Below are 23,744 nucleotides of genomic sequence, written 5' to 3'. Positions count from 1 at the left end.
CGAGATGTCACAGCCCTGTCTCATGAAGGCGCCGAGGGAGAACCAGAGACTGTTGAATATCCCAAACTCGTTGGTCGATTCATTAGTCTGGATCTGGCCATCCTCGTACTCCTCTGTGTGCCACTCGTATGGGCTGAATCGGCTGACCAGGAAGAGCACCACGCTCACACCGATGTAGGCAAACACGATGCACATCCAGATCTCGTAGGCCAGAGGGTCCAGGAAAGAGAAGACTCCAGGTTTAGACTTCTGGGGCTTCTTGATCATGATGGAGATCCCCAAGGACATGAAGGGCTTGGAGAAGTCAATGACTTCTTCTCGGACGAGGGTAATGGTCAACGGTGCCACGGCTATATCAGCTTTCTGGGTAAGAGAGGAGGAAGGAGCTTATTGTTCTAGCGAAACAGGATAAGGTTTAGTTGTGTTTAAAGGGAACTACTGGGAATGTTTCAGTAGTTTGTATACAGCAGGTCATTGGATGTGATCAGTATTAGAAGATCCATGTATCTCTTTTCTTACCCCATAGACGAGCTCTCCCACCATTCCGTTCCAGATCTTGGTCTCAGCGTCTCGGGCTCCATATTTTCCATCCCCCACAATTTTCAGCTGGTATTTGAAGCCGCAGTGCTTGGCTATCTCAGCGGCCAAATCTACACAGTAGCCCTCGTATCTTTCATTGTCTAGAAAAAGGTCAGCGTTCTTCTTAAGCATTACATATGGGGCTTCCTGAGGGAGAAAATTACAAATACTGTTCAGTCCAGTAGGCTTGCCTTTAGGCTTTACATCATGGTATACATGCTAGCTTTGTACAATGACAGAGGAATGAATAGTTTCACAAACTTAATGTTGTAACAGACTTAGAGCTCTATTCAATATGGAAAACTGAAGCATTACAGATTCCGTGATAGAGATGTTAAGGTAATTTCCGATTGAGCCGACATAAGCAGCATTTACTGTGAATGAAGTCTCTGATAAAGCAGGAAGGTTGCCTTTAAATTTCAATCATGCTGTAAAGCTGAACTTTTGCAAATCTGAGTGAATAGAGCCCCTAGACAACTATGGGTTGGTTTGTGTATGTTGTACGGTGTCCATATTAGGACAGCCTCAGTGTGCTTAGTCCACTCCTGTACTCTCTGTTCACCCACGACTGTGTTGCCAAGCACGACTGAAATCAAATCAAATGTTATTATTCACATGTGCTGAATACAACAGGTGTAGACCTTACAGTGAAACACTTACTTACAAGGCCCTAACCAACAATGCAGTTGAAAAAAATACGGATAAGATTAAGAAATAAAAGTAACAAGTCATTAAAGAGAAGCAGTTAAATAACAATAGCAAGACAATATACAAGGGGTACCGGTACAGAGTCCATGTGCGAGGTCACCTGTTAGTTGAAGTACTCTGTACATGTAACTAGAGTTGTTAAAGTGAATATCCATAACAACAGAGAGTAGCTGCATTGTAGAAGAGGGGAAGGGGGGCAATGTGTTACCTATATGTATATAGCCTCGTTATTGTAATTTTATTGTGTTACTTTTATTTGATTTTTTACTTTAGTATATTTAGTCAATTTTCTCTATTTCTTAAACTGCATTGTGGGTTAAGGCTTGTAAGTAAGCATTTCACGGTAAGATCTACTGTTGTATTCGGTGCATGTGACAAATACAATTTGATTTGATTTTATATGGACACTGTAATGTCGTAAATACATGATTCTATGGACTAGTAACAATTGCTAAGTGAGGAACTAATCAAAGGAAATTATATCCGATTGTTGTGTGTTCATGAGTCAGTTAGTATGAATAGAGTCTATGATAAGTCATTACCAAGATTGTGGTCACAATGACAGTTTTGTTTTCCATCCCTGTTGTGTCATTCGGGAACACGTCTGATTTTGTGACAGCCATTTTGTCAACTTCGTTCCAATATCCAATCTGTGGAGGAAATAATGAATAGTGAATGAACAATGCCATAATGTCATGAGACAGTGTTGTTGTTTCACATGATGGGAAAGGACTGAAGCATCTACACAGCCATGTTATAAATTCTCTGTCATTTCTGCTATCTGCAAAAAATGGTTGATTTCTGTAGGCCAATTCCATCCAATGTCGTGTCTTTAGATCTTTGCTGTTGTCTTGTTCCATCACAGACAAACACATTAAAGACTGTCATACATTATACAACCTTGATCTATTAAGATTCTGACATGTTCTAGACATATTCAGAAACACTAGCATACCTTCACAGGACCATTATTTTTCAGCTCCATGATATTAACTGAGTAGTTGACTCGTTTGCCATGTTGATCGAACTGAATGTTCCCTGTGAGGCCGTCCACACGAACCTAAAAGGACACAAAAGCACATCGTCAGAATTGCAAGACACCACAATTAAATACCTCTGTCATAGACAAAACCAATTCAGTTTCTCCACACAGATTTGGAATCAAATTGCGTTGTCTAAGCTCTAAAGCTGGAGGCTGACTATTGTGTGTGGGCAGACGATTGTCACTGTTAGCTCAGGGGAGAATGTGTTTGTGTGAGTTTGTGTGTGTGTGCATGCGTATCTGTGTGAGTGTGTATGTGTGTGTCCTTAAACTTCAGTCTCTGTGTGTGTGTGTGTGTGTGTGGTAGAGCCAGACAGCCATTGCCATGGCAACCCCATGCTATCACCTGTTTGAGTGCGCGCTCGATCTCCACTCCCTGCGCCCAGGGCACAGCGGGGTTGGCCAGACAGTCGCCGTTGTTGCCCTTCCTGGCGATGTCAATGCGCTGCTTGTGCAGGTAGCGGAAGGCCTCCGTCATCACCTGCACTGAGTCGTAGGTCAACGCAGATGTGTACTGCAATAGAACAGAGGGGGATGGGTGTGTGATTGTGTGGGGGGATATGGGGACACAGGGGAGGGGAGGAAGAGATGGTGTGTGTGTGAGGGGGTTGTGATGACTTGTTAGTGTGCGTGTCTGTGTGTGGGCATGCAGCTGTGTTCCTGGGTTTGCACGCGCACAGTATGAGTGAGTGAGTGAGAATGGGGGAGGAACATTTTTAATCGGCAGACACCTCACAACTCCCCGAAGACAGAAGAATGCTAGCTGAGTGCCACTCAACCGAACCCAATGTTATATCTACTCACCCTAATCTTACTGTCGGCACCAGGGTATTCCTTCTCCTCCAGAGCCTCCCAAATCTGGTCAAATTTGGACACCAAAGGGTCATCAAAATCCACAATCTGGAAACCTGACACGTTGGCTCCGCCATATTGGATTTTGGAGAGGTCCCCATCCACAAAACCCTGAAATTAAAACAAGGAAATCAGGTTCCATCTGCATTTTTGTCAAAATTGAGATATTGACATAACCTCGTTCTGTTCAATGGACTGAATGCTGTAATAACATGAATAATTATTGATGTTATTAAGTTCAAAAGATAAACATTTCTGACACCATCACACCAATGAGGGTTCGGAACTTTAAAGCCAATTATCTCAGAATCATGTTTTTGCAGATAGAACCTTATAGTCCCAAGCTATCGAAATGTCAGCAAAAACCCTCCCCAAAAAATGGGAAAGGGATGATTTAATAGATTAAGCTAACTAATTGTGTAATACGTAGGGGGTTCAATTGGAAGACAATCACTCTGTGTTCTCAATGTCTTATCACGATGCTTTGAGCTTGATAAATTATTTTACAAATCACTTTGTTCTTCCTGAGATTACAATTCCACTGCTGGTTAAACAGAGGTGTGAAAACTTACCAAATTTGCAATGATGTAGTGGTAGCCTTTCACATGTCTGCCAATGGTGATGACCTGGGGACAACATCAGATAGGGAAACAGAACAGAAACCATAATGACGTGTAATCCAAACAAGACAGTCTCCAAGTAATCATATTCCTCATGGTACAGCAATCATGTTTGAGAATGAAAATTGTATACTTTTTGGAGTTATAACTCTATCTACCAAACACAAAAAAACATCCATTGTCATATTTTAGTGTGGACCGATTAGTGCTTTTTGAGGTTGATTCTGTTTCTGTTCGATTATCAAAAAATGATCACGGTTTACGATTTCGGTTTAGATATTTATTTATTTTTTACAATAAATGTACTATGTATTATGTGGATTGAATGCTGTAAAAACACAGAATAAAACAATTCATAAAAGTCCCTTGATGGTAGTTGATGCCTATTACTGCTTATCATATATTAACCATCCATTATTCACATTACTTTACTTTAATAAAATAATGTTTGTTGTTGTGTATATTACATTAGTTATATTTGATTACTTTATTATTTCATTACAAGTCCTCCTCTCATCATCTAGAGCTGCTGGCTATGCTGTATGACAAAATCACTATTTTAGTAGTCCCTTAAAGTAAATAAGGCATACTTTTATGACGGCTGAATACCAACTATCAATCACTTAGATCACGTCTTTTCTGGTAGGGATACAGCGCAAAGCAACTGCTCTCTATCCCTCTCGATCGCGCATTCTTCATCTCTTCTCTCCCTCTACACACCAGAGAGGAAGTGGCGAAGCGAGAGGTTTCACTCTCGCCAAAATTTGTCCAAAATGAGACCAATGCTTTTCTATGGCTTATTTTGGAACTAAGCTTGCTGCCGCCTGCCTTCCTTCTTTTGGAACAACAACTCCCATTGTTAAGGCGGAGACATGAGCATCTAGTCATTATATAGAGTTCTCTGCCCACACCAAACAGACAAGTAGGCGCGCAATGGATTATGGTCTTTGTAGTTATTTACCACATTGTTTGCGCTAAACTATGTAGAATATTGTCCTGTTGGAAACTACAACTCCCTACTACATCGCACAACAGGCTGGATCTGATTTATCTCTGGAGAAACGAACGAAACGCAATTCTAATATTTGAACCGACGTCAGTAAATAATTGAACCGACATCGGTCAATTAGTTGTTAAAAAAATCAAATTAACCTACATTTCTGTTAAATGCTAAGCACTATCATATTTCCACATTATACCTGTAGCGTGTACAATTGTTTTGATTAAAAGTCATAACCCACTGCCACCTGCCAGTGTTATCACTTGTCAGTACCGAAACTAAAACAGGAAGCCCATTTCAGTAACTACCTCAAAAGCCATTTTAGTGACTATCTCAAATGACACACCTGCAACTAATCCCACCACATGAGTAACACCTCCACTTAGAAATCCAGTTACATATAGAGATTTGAAGAATCATTTGAATAAAATGCATTTTAAGTGACTTGCTTTGGCAGAAGAGTGTGACCAGGTTGGATTATTTTTCATAACAGATAAAAGCTCTAGCATGCAACAGCGGGGTGAATATGGGCATTGGTTAAACACATGTCTGCTTGCATTAAATACTACTCAATGGACTATCCCAGGGTCTAGGGAAGGTTCAGAAATAACCTGTTCATGTGAATCTCTATGCCTTTTAATTCTATTGTTGTATTCTAAGCCTAAAATAGCCCTTTTCCTTGTGGTGACTGAGGAAATGTCCCCACTTGTATGAATATTCCTTGTTTTACTATCCTTGTGAGGACTTCTGGTCCCCACAAGGCTAGTAAGATCAAACACACAAGCACACGCCAACAACATCTCACTCGCTGCATTACACATACTGAGCTTGTACCTGCTCCATAATGTCTCGGACTTTGTCCTGTTCACAGTCGAGGATGACCCGTCTCTCCTTCTTGTTCTCCAGGTCCTGGAAGAGGGAGCGATAGGCCTCGTCTTTCCTCTCGTCCTTCAGGTTGCCCACGTTAATGGCCATCACCTGCCACTTCCTCTCCGCAGCCGTGTCCAGCACCACCTGCAGCGTGGTCAAACCTGGACAGACAACAGGGTCATGTTCATTTGTCATTAAACTGAAGAAAATGCTCTGAAACTGGGTGAGATGAGAAGGCACTATTTGAACTACTCCATTAAGAAATGCTTGTTTTTGTTTTCTGTCACAAAATGTTTTGCTATGGTGTGTTCTAATGAACATGACCCATGAATACAGTTAATTGTAGGGTTCATATCCATTCAAATAGATGGATATATGACATTAGAGGAGCCAACATCAACCAACATTTGTGGTGAAATGTAACACACAGTTCTACTACCACACTGTCTGGCTATAAGACCCACACAGTCCAGTTCATCATACTGTAAGAATTACTCCTGTAATCTGTAACCTCTGCCCCGTTCTTTCTGTACAATTCTCTACAAAGAGTTGGCCAAGGCTTAAGTCAATTGTTACATCAATTCTAATGTTCCTATTCTACTTGTGTCCCACCCTGTTTAATGACGGTACAAGTGTAGTGTGCATTGATCTCAACCTCCATAGAGGGCAGTTGGAGCATGATTTGATATTAAAGGGTGTGAGCGTTTCATCCTAGATGGTGAATTACAGCTAATTGATTTGATACGACAGGGCAGCAGTGTTCTTGAAGGTGAGATGTTGGGGGAGCATTTTCCTCAGAACACATAAGTCATGATTACTGTAGGGTCATTATGACTCAGTTAAGGTTGACTGTTTCTCCGGTGTCCATTAAAGAAGATAATTGGAATTTGCTCTGATTTAAGCTCCGCTCACCATGCGCTGACGTGAGGCAACAAGAGAATCCCGGCTAATGGTCAATATTGTAAATTATTAGGCCTATGCATTGGGTAAAATTTAAACATACTGTATTTTAGAAAGCATCTTCACAGAGTGGAAATAATTTTGTTAATCTTTTGGGATGCAGGTTTATTGCATGTTCAGACTCAGCATTACATGTGAGAAGCATTTTCATACTTTTATGTCTTTAGGAAATATTTGTATCTACCTGGGATAGTCAGGAATCACCACACTATACAGTAGCTTTACTAAACTACTGCCACTGCTACTGAACTCTTAGGACAGAAATCAATCGCCTTGAATAACGATTCAAAGCCCACAAAATGTAAATAAGTGAAATTTGCAATATTTCACATTTGGGATACAAACATATACAGTGGGGCAAAAAAGTATTTAGTCAGCCACCAATTGTGCAAGTTCTCCCACTTAAAAAATTGAGAGAAGACTGTAATTTTCATCATAGGTACACTTCAACTATGACAGACAAAATGAGAAAAGAAAATCCAGAAAATAACATTGTAGGATTTTTAATGAATTTATTTGCAAATTATGGTGGAAAATAAGTATTTGGTCACCTTCAAACAAGCAAGAATTCTGGCTCTCACAGACCTGTAACTTCTTCTTTAAGAGGCTCCTCTGTCCTCCACTCGTTACCTGTATTAATGGCACCTGTTTGAACTTGTTATCAGTATAAAATACACCTGTCCACAACCTCAAACAGTCACACTCCAAACTCCACTATGGCCAAGACCAAAGAGCTGTCAAAGGACACCAGAAACAAAATTGTAGACCTGCACCAGGCTGGGAAGATTGAATCTGCAATAGGTAAGCAGCTTGGTTTGAAGAAATCAACTGTGGGAGCAATTATTAGGAAATGGAAGACATACAAGACCACTGATAATCTCCCTCGATCTGGGGCTCCACGCAAGATCTCACCCCGTGGGGTCAAAATGATCACAAGAACGGTGAGCAAAAATCCCAGAACCACACGGGGGGACCTAGTGAATGACCTGCAGAGAGCTGGGACCGAAGTAACAAAGCCTACCATCAGTAACACACTACATCGCCAGGGACTCAAATCCTGCAGTGCCAGACATGTCCCCCTGCTTAAGCCAGTACATGTCCAGGCCCGTCTGAAGTTTGCTAGAGAGCATTTGGATGATCCAGAAGAAGATTGGGAGATGAAACCAAAATATAACTTTTTGGTAAAAACTCAACTCGTCGTGTTTGGAGGACAAAGAATGCTGAGTTGCATCCAAAGAACACCATACCTACTGTGAAGCATGGGGGTGGAAACATCATGCTTTGAGGCTGTTTTTCTGCAAAGCGACCAGGACGACTGATCCGTGTATAGGAAAGAATGAATGGGGCCATGTATCGTGGGATTTTGAGTGAAAACCTCCTTCCATCAGCAAGGGCATTGAAGAAGGAACGTGGCTGGGTCTTTCAGCATGACAATGATCCCAAACACACCGCCCGGGCAACAAAGGAGTGGCTTCGTAAGAAGCATTTCAAGGTCCTGGAGTTGCCTAGCCAGTCTCCAGATCACAAACCCATAGAAAATCTTTGGAGGGAGTTGAAAGTCTGTGTTGCCCTGCAACAGCCCCAAAACATCACTGCTCTAGAGGAGATCTGCATGGAGGAATGGGCCAAAATACCAGCAACAGTGTGTGAAAACCTTGTGAAGACTTACAGAAAATGTTTGACCTCTGTCATTACCAACAAAGGGTATATAACAAAGTATTGAGATAAACTTTTGTTGTTGACCAAATACTTTTTTCCCACCATAATTTGCAAATAAATTCATTACAAATCCTACAATGTGATTTTCTGGATTTTCTTTTCTCATTTTGTCTGTCGTAGTTGAAGTGTACCTATGATGAAAATTACAGGCCTCTCTCATCTTTTTAAGTGGGAGAACTTGCACAATTGGTGGATGACTAAATACTTTTTTGCCCCACTGTATTTCCAATACAAATGTTGAGAAATTATGCATTAAAATTGTTAGACAGGATGATTGAATTCTATACTCACCGCATAGTTATATGTAGAGTATTGGGTCAATAATACCTTAGAGTATCAATTTCCTTCTTTCTCCTCAAACCCTGGCCTGTAATGTACTTTAGACACAGATCATCCAATACTACAGTATATCTACAGGTAACATACTGTAGGTGAAGTGAAAACACCATACCATACCAGTAATGAACTTTCCGTGAAAAATATTCCTATCATTCCACATTGTGCCAGCCTAGTATGTATGCCATTCTTAATATCAACAAAAACATCACCAACCAATAAAAACAATAGACCAATGGGGTTTCTCCTTCATTTTCTATTTCCCAAACAGTTTGCGCGTCGAGACGGGCTGATTTCCCATGCAGCCTCCCTCCATCATGGCGGGTAGTGGATGGCTGACAGACTGGCTGTGGAGACAGCTAGCGCCTTGGGAGAGGAGGAGTGGTGAGGCTGAAGGATCGTCAGAGGCTGTCAGAGAAGCTGTCTCTCACCCACAGAGGGGGTAAAGGCTGGGAGAAGAGCCGACACACACATACACGTCCAGAACATCTCCCTAGATTCTAATTCAAGATTCAATCCATTGTAGATAGAATGAACCACACTTTGAGTTCAGTCAGAATATAGAACACTGTACTCAAGGTGTGAACCTTTACTTGCATTACCTCTCTCTCTAGACTAAACCCCCAATTCAATTGCATGCAGATAAAGGGAAAGTGCACTGTGGGTTCATTCTGAGTGTTATACTAATTCTGTATCGGAGGTGTCACTCCTCATTGTTTCTCATCAACATGGTTTGGAAACATATACTGTTATTGTTCAAACATACAATATAAGTTGTTGTTGAGCTCGGGGCCAATCATATCCCAAAATATGTTCTACAAAACATCTAACCTTAATTTAACCCCATAAAAAGGGTTAATGCCCCAAGCAACCATAGGGAGATATGAAACAAATTGCACTTAATGAGAAACCCGAATTTTACACAAAACTCTTATCTTTCATTGTGCAACACTGCAGAGCGAGGATTATCCCCAACTTTCAAAGAATGCCAGTTGTAGCTTAGTCAAAATGTTCAAGGGGTGGACAAGATCTTGGTGGTCAAGCTGTGTAAATCATCATCAAAGTTAGTCTTACATCAAGTCAAATCTTTACAGCTGTTTCCCAGATCAGATCTAATCTAAATGGACCCCCATAGCCCCTCGTCCGTGGACACTAGGAGATCTGAAGGGATTGGCTAGGTATAGGCAATATGGTACTTGCTTGACGTTTGCCTTTTGATTGATATCATTTTTGCAATATTGCTCCTATCCAACCCCTTCAGATCTACAGGAGGGGCTTAAGTATGGTTCCCAGTCAGAGACAACGATATACAGCTGTCCCTGATTGAGAACCATACCTGGCCAAAACATAGAAAATCATAGAAACACAAAACATAGAATTCCCTCCCCAACTCACGCCCTGACCAAACCAAAATAGAGACATAAAAAGGATCTCTAAGGTCAGGGCGTGACAGGGCTAGGGAGGAAGGACTAGGGCGGAGGGGATAGGGTCCATTTGAAATTCTGGGAAAGACTCAAGACTTTTTAAAAGTGGCAGTCAATTATCAGGACAGCAATCAAGCTAACACTTTTCTTAATTGGATAATTAGCTAAGCACCCACTTTGAGCCTAACATTGATGTATCCAGTACAAACTCTTCCTGGTAGGAAGCATGAGACAGTAATAATTTGACTGACTGCATTACAAGTCTCTTGCGTGACTGTCAAGTTCATCAACATCAACATGTTAGTTGCATCTCCTCAATACCTTGGCACATTGTAGAATGGTATTGGGAGCCCATTTCATTTACATTGAACCCTTATTTCCCTAAGGGACTGAGAACACATTATTTACAGAAACGTAAATCTGCTCTTTCTTAAATGTCCCTCCACATTCCATTGTAGCCTTGACAGTATCGCTTTCAAAGGACTATCGAGGAAGTCAGTAGAGGTGTAGGTTTAGTAACTAGACCCAATGTGCTGATGGGATTCATTATATCTAACGACAACACCCATTCACACACACAGACAGACAGACAGATGCAGGGAAGCACACAAACATGCACACAGACTCTAAAAACACACACACACCCACACACACCAATCCACATACACCAATGAGCCACCACACCAGTGAACGCTCTGCACATCGGTTGCCATGGGAATGAATGTGGATCTATCTGACCTAATTAGGCAGAGCAATGTGATGAGGAAATATGCACAAGGGGCGAGCCAGAGAGAGCTCATCAACCAGGTACTAGCATTATAGCATTAGCATTCTCAATAAAACATTCCATTATACTTGTTTTATGTAGCTCACCCTAACACAACATTCCACTACAACTAGCACTGTAGGATTAGCACATGCTAATTGGACCTTCTGAGACCATGGATATTCTCTTGAGCCCCATTCAATGTAGTCAATGCTATTACACACTCCACTGTAACCAGCCCTGTTTGAGATAGAGAGAGCGAGAGAGAAAGTGCCAGACAGCACAGGTACCAACAGACCAGCACAACACCCCCTAAACCAGAGAGCTGAAAAGGGAGAGAGACGTGTCTGCACTCTGGACTGTGGTGACAAAACTCCAACAGGAGGGAGAGGATAAACAGCCCAGCAGGAGGAAGGGGGGAGAGTGCTGAAGGAGGAGGTGAGAAAGCTGAGATGGGACAATGAACAACTCGTGAGTGAGCTGGCCATCCCCCCCAGAGAAGCCAACAGAACATCCCTCTTCAGGCCCCGACCACAGCCAGGACAGACAAGACAGGACCCACTAACCCATTAGACCCACCCCCTCCCTAGCAACCCCTGTCAGCCCCCTTGATAGCCCTCTTGACAACCCCCCACACCCACTGAGGACACAAAAAAATCCAGAAATTCTGCTCCTAATAGACTCAAATGGTTAGGCACCATGATGTAGCTTGAGGGCAGCTAGTTTCCCTCCTCCTCTGGGTATTGTACATTGACTTCAATACAAAACCTAGGAGGCTCGTGATTCTCACCCCCTTCCATAGCCTTACAGAAAAATTATGACAACTTCTGGAGGACCGCCTCCAACTTCTAAGAGTTTTTAAAGTATGAACTGACATGTTGTCCACCCAATCAAAGGATCAGATAATTAATATAGTACTGAAAGCATAAGCTACAGCTAGCTATCACTGCAGTGCATACAATGAAGAAGAAAGACAGAGAGAGAGAGCTAGCTGTATTTATTTTTACATTCACTTACTTAGCTAGTGATTGCAGCTAGCTAGTTTAGCATATACAAACACCCAGCTCAAACAGTGAAGGATGCTATGTTAGCTTGAATGTTTTGGCTATGGCTATCCAACACTGGAACTCTTCTAAGTCAAAGTAAGCTTTTGGTTTTATCAATATTTTGCCACCGGGGCTCGCCGGTGTAACTGCTAAATTGCTTGCTGTTGACTGTACACTACACTGCATGATTGTAGCAGGTTTACTAACGCTTTAGTTCTAGTAGCTATGTTGACTATGATGTTAATATGGTGACAACGATGTAGGCTGTGTAGAGGTTAGTGGTTATGATATGAAAGTTTGGCTTAGAAAGTTTTTTTTCCTAGTCATAGACAGGAGATGTGTTGTGCACTGAAGTCCCAAGCAAAGGGAAAAGGTGAGAGGAGGAGAGAGTGTAGATGCGAGAAGGAATTAGACAATAATCAAAGGGATCATTCTGTTTGGACATTCTGATTTGGACAGCCTCTATGACCAGGTACACCTCTACAAGATTTGCCAGGACCCTGAGATTCATAGCACTCAACCGCAGACCCAGTACCTCACACAGGAGCAACAGAATGATGAGCACCCCACCCAGACATGTAAGACTCTCTCCCAGAACCAAGTCTCCTTCCCAGACCCCCCAGACCTGTACCCAGAGGACCTACGCCCAGACCACAGCATCACCAGCCACACCCCCAACCAGTCGTTCCCTTCAAACCAACCCTGGCCACACCCTATGTAGCCCCCCTAAATTGCTAAATTGTTATTACTTCGCCACTATGGCCTATTTATTGCCTTACCTCCTTACTTCATTTGCACACATTGTATACAGATTTTCTGTTGTGTTATTGACTGTATGTTTGTTTATCCCATGTGTAACTCTGTGTTGTTGTTTTTGCTTTGCTTTATCTTGGCCGAGATTAATAGCATAAAAATTGAGAAAATAAATGGAGAAAGTTCAGCACTGTTACTACTCTCCCTAGGACTGGCCATCCTGCAAAGATGACTGCAAGAGCACAGCGCAGAATTCTCAATGTTAAGAAGAATCCTAGAGTGTCAGCTAAAGACTTACAGAATCTCTGGAACATGCTAACATTTCAGTTGACAAGTCTATGATAAGTAAAATACTAAACAAGAATGGTGTTCATGGGAGGACAACACGGAAGAAGCCACTGCTGTCCAAAAAAAAACATTACTGCACGTCTGAAGTTTGCAAAAGTGCACCTGGATGTTCCACAGCGCTACTGGCAAAATATTCTGTGGACAGATGAAACTAGAGATGAGTTGTTTGGAAGGAACACACAACACTATGTGTGAAGATAAAAAGGCACAGCACATCAACATCCAAACCTCATCCCAACTGTAAAGTATGGTGGAGAGAGCATCATGGTTTGGGGCTGCTTTGCTGCCTCAGGGCCTGAACAGCTTGCTATCATCGATGGAAAAATGAATTTAGTTTATCAAGACATTTTGCAGGAGAATGTTAGGCTTTCTGTCCGCCATTTGAAGATCAACAACAGAATGGCTACAACAGAAGAAAACATGCCTTCTGGAGTGGCCCAGTCCTGACCTCTAACCCGATCGAGATGCTGTGGCATGACCTCAAGAGAGCAGTACCCACCAGACATCCCAAGAATATTGCTGAACTGAAACAGTTTTGTAAAGAGGAATGGTCCAAAATTCCTCCTGACCGTTGTGCAGGTCTGATCCGCAACTAGAAGAAAATGTTTGGTTGAGGTTATTGCTGCCAAAGTGCAGTCAACCAGTTATTAAATCCAAGGATTCACATACTTTTTCCACCCTGCACTGTGAATGTTTACACGGTGTGTTCAATAAAGACATGAAAACATATAATTGTTTGTGTGTTATTAGTTTAAGCAGACCGTGTTTGTCTATTGTTGTGACCTAGATGAAGATCAGATCAAATTTTATGACCAATTTATGCAGAAATCCAGGTATTTCCACAGGGTTCACATACTTTTTCTTGCCACTGTATAATGCATCTTTTGGCAGTAGTACTGTAGACTACTGTACTTTATCACTGACCTCAACCCAGAGTCTCCCAGGGCATTCACAGTCAGCCAACCACTTTCAGACCACAGTAAAATCACAATCTATGTGAACAGAGCAAAACTAAACCATGAAGCATCAAAGCCGAAAAAACTGCATGCTGTTAAGAAATGCTATAAATGGAAGGAGGGTAGTGTAGACACCTACCAAAAAACAATTGGCCAACAACAAATCCCTCCTAGACATTTCCCTGGACAAAATGTTTCCCTGCAATAGTGAAGGTGTAAACTTAGCAGTTGGAAGCATGAACAGTATATTTGACCTATTAGCTAACACATGTAATTTAAATTCAAGCAGAAAACCTAAGAAAACAAACAACATTGAGAAATGGTTTGATAAAGAATTCTAAAACCTTAGAAAGAAATTGAGAAACCTATCCAACCAAAAACACAGACCCACAGAAGAAAAAAGAAGGAACAGCAAATCAGAAAAAAAGCTCAATGTGATTGAATAATCCATAGAATCAAATCACTTTTTAGAACATTGGAACACACTAAACAAACAACAATTCATGAAGAGTTACCTATCCAAAATGAAGATGTATGGATAAACCCTGTCTCCAACCTTTTAGGCCATATAACAAAGAACCAAGAACAAAAACATGATAATTTACTGAACAGAGTCAGTTATTAAAAACTTCCAGAACCCATTGGATTCTCCAGTTACATTGGATGAGCTACAGGACAATATACAAACCCTCCAACCCAAAAAGGCCTATGGTGTTCAAATATACAGACCACAAATTCAAATGGGCTATTTTTAAACTCTTAAATTTCATCATCAGCTCTGGGATCTTCCCCAATATTTGGAACCAAGGTCTGGTCATCCCAATCCAGAAGAGTGGAGACAACTTTGACCCCAATAATTACCGTGGAATCTGTTTCAACATAAATATCTGAAAAATCCTCTACAGTATCATCAACAGCAGACTTCAACATTTCCTCAGTGAAAACAATGTTGTGAGCAAATGTCAAATTGTCTTTTTACCAAAATACCGTATGACAGATCACGTATACACCCTTTCACCCTTATTGACAAACAAATAAACCTTAACAAAACAAAGTCTTCTCATGCTTTGCATATTTCAAAAAGTATTTTGACTCAATTTTGCATGAGGGTCTGCTATACAAATGGGTGGAAATCAGTGTGGGAGGAAAAACATATGACATTATAAAATCAATGTACACAAACAATAAGTGTGCAGTTAATATTGGCAGTAAACACACAGATTTCTTTCCTCATGGCTGTGGGGTGAGACAACTTGAGCCCCACCCTCTTCAATATTTATATCAATGAATTGGCGAGGGCACTAGAACAATAGACAGGGATGCACCCGGCCTCACCTTACCGGACACGGAAATCAAATGTCTACTGTTTGCTGATGATCTGGTGCTATTATTCCCATTCAAGGGGGCCCTACAACAGCATCTAGATAGTCTGCACAGATTCTGTCAGACTCAGGCCCTGACATTGAATCACAGTAAGACAAAAATAATGGTGTTCCAAAAAAGGTCCAGTTTCCAGGACAACACATCTGGCTAGACACTGTATCCCTTTAACACACACAATATTTTATCTACCTCGGCCTAAACATCAAAACCTCAGGTAAATTCCACAAGGCTGTGAACGATCTAAGAGACAAGCCAAGAAGGGCCTTCTATGCCATCAAAAGGAACATAAAACTTGATATCCCAATTAGGGTCTGGCAAAAAAAATGCTTCAGTGAGTTATAGAACTCATTGCCTCTATGGGTGTGAGGTCTGGGGTCCACTCACCAACCAAAAATTCACAAAATGGGACAAACACCCAATTGAGACCGCATGCAGAATTCTGCAAAAATGTACTTTGTGTTCCTGGTACAACCCCAAACAATGCATGCAGAGCAAAATTTAGACTATACCCACTAGTTATCAAAATCCAGAAAAGAGCTGTTAAATTCTATAACCACCTGAAAGGAAGCGATGCCCACACATTCCACCACAAAGCCCTCAAATACAGAGAGATTAACTTAGAGAAGAGTCCCTTCAGCCAACTGGTTCTGGGACTCTGTTCACAAACACAAACAGAGCCCCATGACAGCAACACAATTAGACTCAACCAAGTTATGAGAAATCAAAAAGATACTGGTAAGAATCAACCAAAAAAACAGAGTAAATTGGAATGCTATCTGGCGCTAAACAAAGAGTATACAAAATGAAGAATTAAGAGTATGACTAGTCTCAGTGAGCATAGCCTTGCTATTGAGAAAGGTTGACACGATATGTGCTCACTGAGCTTTACTTCCTAACCTCCTGCCAAATGTATGACCACATTAGAGACACATACTTCCTACAGAGCACACAGACACACAAAGAATTTGAAAACAAACCCAACATTGATAAACTCCCATATCTGTTAGGTGAAATACCACGATGTGCAATCACAGCAGAACAATTTGTGGCCCGTTGCCATGAGAATAGTGCAACCAGTGGAGCACAAACAAGATTGTAAATACCACCATATCTTCCCCCACTATTCATAGTACAACTATTTGCACATTGCTAAAACACTATACATAGCTGATAATATAAGATAAAATGTCTATCTTTTTGAAACCTTATTGAGTGCAATGTTTACTGTAAATTTCTTATTGTTGATGTTGTTGTTAAATTTGTTTCTTCTCAGTTTTGTTTAATGTTTATTTCACTTGCTTTGGCAATGTAAACATATGTTTCCCATGCCAATAAAGCCCATTTGAATTTAATTGAGTGCGAGAGAGAGTGTAGAAAAGAGAGAGAAAGTGTGAGAGAGATTGAGAGAGACAGGCAGACAGAGAGAAATAGACAGAGAGAGAAATAGACAGAGAGATTGACAGAGTGAGATAGAGAGAAATAGAGAGAGACAGAGAGAGAGACAACATGTGGTATGTGGTTGTCCCACATAGCTATCTTAAGAGGAATGCAATAATTGTAAGTTGCTCTCGATAAGAGTGTCTGCTAAATGTCTAATATTTAAGAGAGAGAGAGAGACACAGAGCGAGAGAGAGAGTAGAGCCTGTATTAGCCAGTAGCACTACCACACTGTGTTGAGGTTAGAAGCTGGTCCATAAAGAAAGTGGTAAAAATCACACATTCAGATTTTCTCTCTTTTAGGTCAGCCTTCCATTCCACTGACTCTGGAAACCCGCCCTTAGCTTCTATCATCAGGTATCATCACCTACTGTACTCCAACTGAAAGTGCTACTTCATACTGCTATCCAAAATCACTCTCATTTTGACATCATGGAAATGAAGACTGATAGCATCATATAATAAAAAGTAATAGGATCCTATCGTGCCTTTCAACTACTCTTATACAAGCCCAATAATATGTATTATGCATATTACTCTTGCCTCCGGTACAAAAAATAGAAAATGGAACTCTTTGTTGAAAGCCTTGTAATTAGTGCTGTACTGCATCTTAAACACATGTAAATACCGTTTACCTAATGTTTTTATTTTGTGTGACTGTTTACCCACCTTTTGCAGAGAAATGCATTGAAAGTACAGGAAGTGTTACTGTACTCACCGCGGAAAGCGATCAGCGTTTACCCACCTATTTGTTTTACAACTACACCACTGCTGGGAAGTCTAGGCTTGTGTCCTTTTCAAAGTAGTGTCAAGCCAAGTGGTGTCATCACAAAGGGTAAATACTGTCTGACATTGCATTATCCCCCGGGGCAACAACTCAATGCATCATCCTTAGCCTAATACACGACACAGCAAATAAAACATACTGAAAAGCTTCAACAAGGTTGAAAGCTTCCATGCACATAGACAAAAATAACTGGGGCTATAACAATCACTTCACCTGAATATTTCTGGAGTGCGTAGACTTTTAGACAGTTTCAAAAGCAAGGTCATTCTCTAGCAAAATATATTTTTTAAAGAGCGTTCTGTTGGTTGAGTTCTATACAACAGAAACTTGAAAACCCAGCTACTCTTCAGGGCATGTGGGGACCACCGCCCCAAGGTCCAAAACCCTCACTGTCAGGGAACTGCCCTCCTACTTTGCTGCGAGCCATGAAACAAGCTCTCACACAGGAGGTGCAATGGTCCTAGTTGATAATATCTGACAAGTGGTTTGTCATGCAGCACAATGCCCTTTACTGCGTGTTCTCCTGGTACCTTTCTCAGTGTGTGGTACTGCTATGAACTCTCTCTGTGTCTCGTTTATGTGGATGTAACGTGTCACATCAAATGTATGGCAAACAGTCTAGAAGCATAACCTTTGCAGTGCATAGACAGTTCTAGTCTTCTCTCATTTGCTTGAGTGCTTTCTAGTTAGCTTTAGATGTGTTGACAAGAGGGCGGTCACTCCATGAATACCTGTGCAGGTGTAGTTTGAATGTAATATAATTTAATCACAGTTGGGTTTCATATACAGTACTTGTCTTCTCTTCAACCTTCAGGAATTTTACAGTGTTTGTAAAAATAAGTCCTCTTCATTAATATACAGTAACCTCTATGTCAAGATTGAATAATGGCAAAAAGCAGTGTTCTTTATTCTGTAACCCATAAGGTTCCACAGTTCCTTGAGATATGTATAGGCTGTGGGCTCCACCCCAGTCACTCCCTAGCCACACCCATAGTCACTTCCTGGTTTGAGTGTGTCAGGAAGGGGAAGCCATCTTGACGGAAATGTTTGTAACTAGGAAATTGTTTATAGTTTAAAAGCCTCGTTTTCTAAATCCACACAAGTGAGAACATTCTGAATGACTTGTTTAAGCCCCCAGAGTTGATGTCCGCTCCGCCGCGAAAATCAAATTAGCATAAGAAAAATAATCTCCCCCAAAATCTGTCAGTTAAAGCCGGAGATATGTTTTTTTTGCATTCTCAATCTCAATCCACCGCATCCGCTAATGTCGCACTTCTGCATCTGCGGTGAATAGTGATGGAGCTAGAGTGGTGTTTGTCAGACCCTGAGACATCCTGAAAATCAGTCTTCTCACGAAATTGGCTGTAGCAGACAAATGGTTTGGCGTCTATGAAAAGATGAGGCCCTCACGAACACGGTGGTGTTCTCCGTTTGATCTACGACCCCCACATGCATCTTGGGACTCGTCTGAAGTCGGTACTGCCGATCTGTCAACTTCTGTCTGTAGCGTCCTAACAGTTTGGGCTACACACTAATATAACCCCTCTGTGGTAAGGTGAACGGTACCGTGTCAATGTGCAGGGGTACGAGTTAGTCGAGGTAATTGAGGTAATATGTACATGCAGGTAGGGGTAAAGTGACTATGCATAGATAATAAACAGAGAGTAGAAGCACTGTACTGTATGTGAAGAGTGTGAAGGAATGTGAGTGAGTGAGTGAGTGAGTGAGTGAGTGAGTGAGTGAGTGAGTGAGTGAGTGAGTGAGTGAGTGAGTGAGAGAGTGGGTGGGTGGGTGGGTGGGGGACCAAAACAATGTTCAGGCTCTTGTTCCAACCCAATGCTACCAAACTCGACTCAACCAATCAAGAGTTTGACTTAGGTTTGATTTATTGATGAGTCAAACCTGTTGTCCTTAGTGTCTTTACACATGAAATCAATCGTCTTTTTGACCGCACCCTTTTTGATTTGAACAAAACGTTTCATACTTGTTTGCCCATAGTGGAAGTAGTCAGCCAGTGACTTTTATCATTTTCATTTAAATGGGGTAGATTATGTCCTGTTAAACTAGTATCTCTTACCTCTATCACTGTCGTAGAGATAGGCAAACTTGTCCCACTTGTAGTACTCAATGAGGCTGAGTAGGGGTCCTTTGATGTCAGGCCTCATCTGGATGATGAATTGATGAGTTCCATCCAGCGGGAAGCTGGGGGTGATAAATGACACATGCAGAGTCCCACAGAACGACGTAATCGTGTTGACCGACTTCTTGTCGTAGAATCCAAAGATGGCGTAAACTCCTCTCGAGAACTGGGAACAGACTGAAATGAGAGAAGTTGCAAAACAGTCATGAGGAGAAGTGTACTTAAGTATTGGATAACAGTGTTACATTAAGATAAGATGCGATTTATTGTCTATTTTCACAGTAATTTTTATTTGCGCCATCGTTAAAACAAGGTCATTACAGGACATGAACTAGAAGATACCGAAGATTCCAAAAATGAGCTATACTGTGAGACAATTGGCTTCAAACAAGTGCTGTAACAAATGTAAGTTTGAACGTTTATGAACTTTCTACTGTCTAAAGGAGCCTCTGCCACTGGAGCGGCTTGTTTTAGCTGATTCATGTATTTTTGCTGTCCATAAGCAATGCCTGGGGAGCTCTTCCTTACAACAGCACAATATTTGAAAGCTACTGGTAAAAATGTTATGGGCTTTTATTATAGAATTCAATACAGTGGGAATTTATGTAAGAAAAAGAGCAACCATTGTTAAAGACAGTTCATCAAATCTTCATGTTGGATATCTATGGACATTGATATGACCCGTTCTATATTTGAATAAAGTTTTACCAGGCAAGTCAGTTAAGAACAAATTCTTATTTTCAATGACAGCCTACTCTGGCCAAACCCAGATGACACTGGGCCAATTGTGCGCCGCCCTATGGGACTCCCGATCACGGCTGGATGTGATACAGCCTGGATTTGAACCAGGAACTATAGTGACGTCTCTTGCACTGAGATACAGTGCCTTAGACCGCTGTGTCATTCGGGAGCCATATATACTGTAAGTCCTATACTCTGAGCAGTTGTGGTTTCTGCTTGAGTTACGTTCATAGGTAGGCCATTTGAGGTTCAAAACTTCTCCTGAGAGATAGTTGAAAGATTCAGTACAATACAGGGCTACACTATGGCACCGTCCTCTATATGTACCTTATGGCTCCGCTGTGGCCAAGACTATTGTCCCGTATGGCTCTGCTGTGGCCAAGACTATTGTCCCGTATGGCTCTGCTGTGGCCTATACTATTGTCCCTTATGGCTCTACTGTGGCCTATACTATTTATTGTTCCTTGGAGAGCTTGTGCTGGGAAGGAAGACCATGCTAATTTAAGGACAGGCTTTTATTCATATACAATTAAAGTTGGTTTACTCTCTTACTGTATGTGGCGTGTTTCTGTTGGTTTCGCTGTGGTTTCTGTCTCCTTTTTCCTGATGTTTTCTCCATAGTGTAGATATAATACACTATAGATCGACTATAGGTTGGTTCCGTACAATCACCTCTGTTTGAGATTGGTATAATCCATCTATCATTAGATTAGATCATTCTTTATTGTCTGTTTCTCACAGATATTTGCTTTACTTACCAGAAAATGCACTGCGATAGACATAACATCAAACCTGCAAATTAAAAAAAATAATAATACCAAAAAAAGCTGAAGGACTTCAACCCCCCCTTCCCCATAACTTCTCTCCTCCCTCATATACATTACCCTTTATCATCTGTCCCTGAGCAGTGCACATAATATTATTGCACATGCCTATAATCTCAGCATCCATGATTCCTGTACCCTGCACAGCCCTTTTATTTTGCAGTTAGTTACATTACACAGTTCACTATTGCACGTTCCCAAATGAGTGAGTCCATCCCTATGCCCCATCACATGAATTACAAACGGAAGTCCTGTAATATACATGATGCATAGCGACTGTAGCTGTGCATAGGTACTGTAAATATGAATATTAAATGGCTCAGTGGTTCAGCTGTATTCATACAACATTTGGTCAATGGTCAGCACATTGGGGTGTCGCTTGTAAATGTCTATTGTTCAAGTGTAGATTAATCAGCCTTATTGACTTGGACATGTATGTCTGTCCATTGTAATTAATCCAATTAATCATTGGCCTCTAGCACGGTGAAACTGTGTTGACTTGCTGACACCGGGGGATTGGAGTCTACCCATTAGATATTAGCTGCCTCGGCTAAAATGGACATCTTGCTGCTTTACATCTTTATAGGCTGTGATGGCCATCTTTGATGTTAACATGCTGGACAGGCTTGAATATCATCAGGTTTGGACTTAGGTTTGATTAGTTGTTGGGCCTAGTTTAATGCATACTCTATTGGCAGAAACAATCTCTGTTTAACAAGTGGGGGGAAAGTGAATATGATCGTCCACATAAGCTACTTTGAAAATATGGACACCCAAGCTACTTGGAATATATGGAGCAACTTCCGAAGCAAAACAGAGTAACACCACCAAGTATCTTACCACAGCATTCTCCTACTTCCTTCAACACTGAAGTATTTCACAAATCCCTTACGCCACTCTTAATGCCAGGCAGACATTTCAGTTGAATGCCTCCAATTGACAGCCCCACATTCATATCCTGCCAAAATCATTATTGATATGTCAAGTTTGTCTGTCAATTAAAAGTTTGTCAGGGGTCATCGGGGATAGCATTGTTTAAGGCGGTCTAATCACTCCCTCAATTTTGTGACGCTAACCCTAATCCTTTTAATTGATGACACGGCACGCCATCCATTGATGTGGCATCCGATCAAATACAATTTGTATCACACTCTAACTGCTGTAATTCTGCCTTAAGTGGCTGTGCTGTACTGTAAGATCGAACAATGATATGTCTACAACCAAATTTCCCACACAAAATCAAAATATCCAATGATGTCCCATCCCAAGACAAAGACAACCCACAAAAACTGTTACTGGAAGAAAAGGAGAGGATTCAGAAAAGCCATTAAATGCCTGTCACATACTGTATAACCGGTTTCCAATGAAAGTGCGCTGTACTTTGCATTGGGAAATACCCCCTCTAGACTAGAGTGTCTGGGTGAAACTCTTTGGTCCTAATTGGGAAATTGAGGTCAGACTGACAGAAAATGATATTATTATTTCAGTGCCGTGTCCATTCGCTATGCTTTCCAACCAAGTTTCTACTTCTTATCTCTGTTGTTTTGAAGGGAACCATACAGTGGAAACTTACTTAGGTGTAATCTGAGTAATGTTTGGAGAAGATAACTGTAACGCAGATTTGGTTGATTTGTAAATTGTAATCCCAACAATGTCGTGCAGTTTCTATTGTGTGAGTGTGATGGCAGTTTGTGTGTGTGTGTTTGAGTTGACAAATAAATATACAACAGCATTCCAGCAACGAAATCCTCATCGCTAGTTCTAATTGTAATAACATAAGAACAAAATCATGACAGGTGGAATCAATATGAGACTCAAACAACTAGAGAAGAAGTGTCGACCAAAATGAGTAACTACTGCAGACGACTAAGGACCAGCATTATGGTCTATCATCAGATAGATGGAGACCAGGACAGGACACTTGAGAGTGTTGAGACAACTTCTGCTACCATGGGAAATCTTGCCCAGAGCAAGTGGTCACAGACAGTGGAACGTGAACTTTCCCTGTGAGAGTGAGTGCTACGTAGTTATTTGGGTGAAAATGGAGTCATTACCATAACTACAGAGGGAAAGTTATGTGTTCAGCCCTAATTGACTGCATCTCTCTGTGTGAAGACTTTCCAGCTCCCCTGCACTAACCTGCACCCCAAGCATGTCTTCTCATTTCAGTTTGTTAGGCTTCCATAGTAATGATGAGTAATGGAGTTTGGAGGTCACCACAACCAGGGTTGGGGTCAATTCCATTTCAATTCCAGTCAATTCAGGAAGTACTGTCACGCCTTGACCTTAGAGAGTTTTTTATGTCTCCTATTTGGTTTGGTCAGGGTGTGATTTGGGTGGGCATTCTATGTTCTATTTTCTATGTTTTTCTATTTCTTTGTTTTGGCCGCGTATGGTTCTCAATCAAGGACAGCTGTCTATCGTTGTCTCTGATTGGGAATAATACTTAGGCA

General features: G+C 41.3%; 1 protein-coding gene across 6 annotated transcripts in view; it reads right to left on the bottom strand.

Annotated features, from left to right (window-relative positions):
- Positions 1–23,744, bottom strand: part of LOC112221056 (glutamate receptor 2) — a 56,229-nt gene that overhangs the window by 8,049 nt on the left and 24,436 nt on the right. For all 6 annotated transcript variants that reach the window (XM_024383127.2, XM_024383129.2, XM_024383128.2 and 3 more), the window contains exons 3-11: positions 19,664–19,903; positions 5,636–5,832; positions 3,754–3,807; positions 3,134–3,292; positions 2,676–2,843; positions 2,243–2,347; positions 1,830–1,937; positions 520–726; positions 1–363 (exon numbers count right to left, since the gene is read on the bottom strand). The exon at positions 1–363 is cut by the window's left edge and continues 5 nt beyond it. In XM_024383127.2, coding sequence (XP_024238895.1) covers positions 1–363; positions 520–726; positions 1,830–1,937; positions 2,243–2,347; positions 2,676–2,843; positions 3,134–3,292; positions 3,754–3,807; positions 5,636–5,832; positions 19,664–19,903 — 1,601 coding nt within the window. The remainder of the gene's footprint in view (positions 364–519; positions 727–1,829; positions 1,938–2,242; positions 2,348–2,675; positions 2,844–3,133; positions 3,293–3,753; positions 3,808–5,635; positions 5,833–19,663; positions 19,904–23,744) is intronic.

This window comes from Oncorhynchus tshawytscha, linkage group LG21, assembly GCF_018296145.1.
Source record: "Oncorhynchus tshawytscha isolate Ot180627B linkage group LG21, Otsh_v2.0, whole genome shotgun sequence".
Classification (NCBI taxonomy): Eukaryota; Metazoa; Chordata; class Actinopteri; order Salmoniformes; family Salmonidae; genus Oncorhynchus; species Oncorhynchus tshawytscha.
Note: the sequence above shows the minus strand (reverse complement) of the source record. Positions and strands in the feature narration are given on the sequence as shown.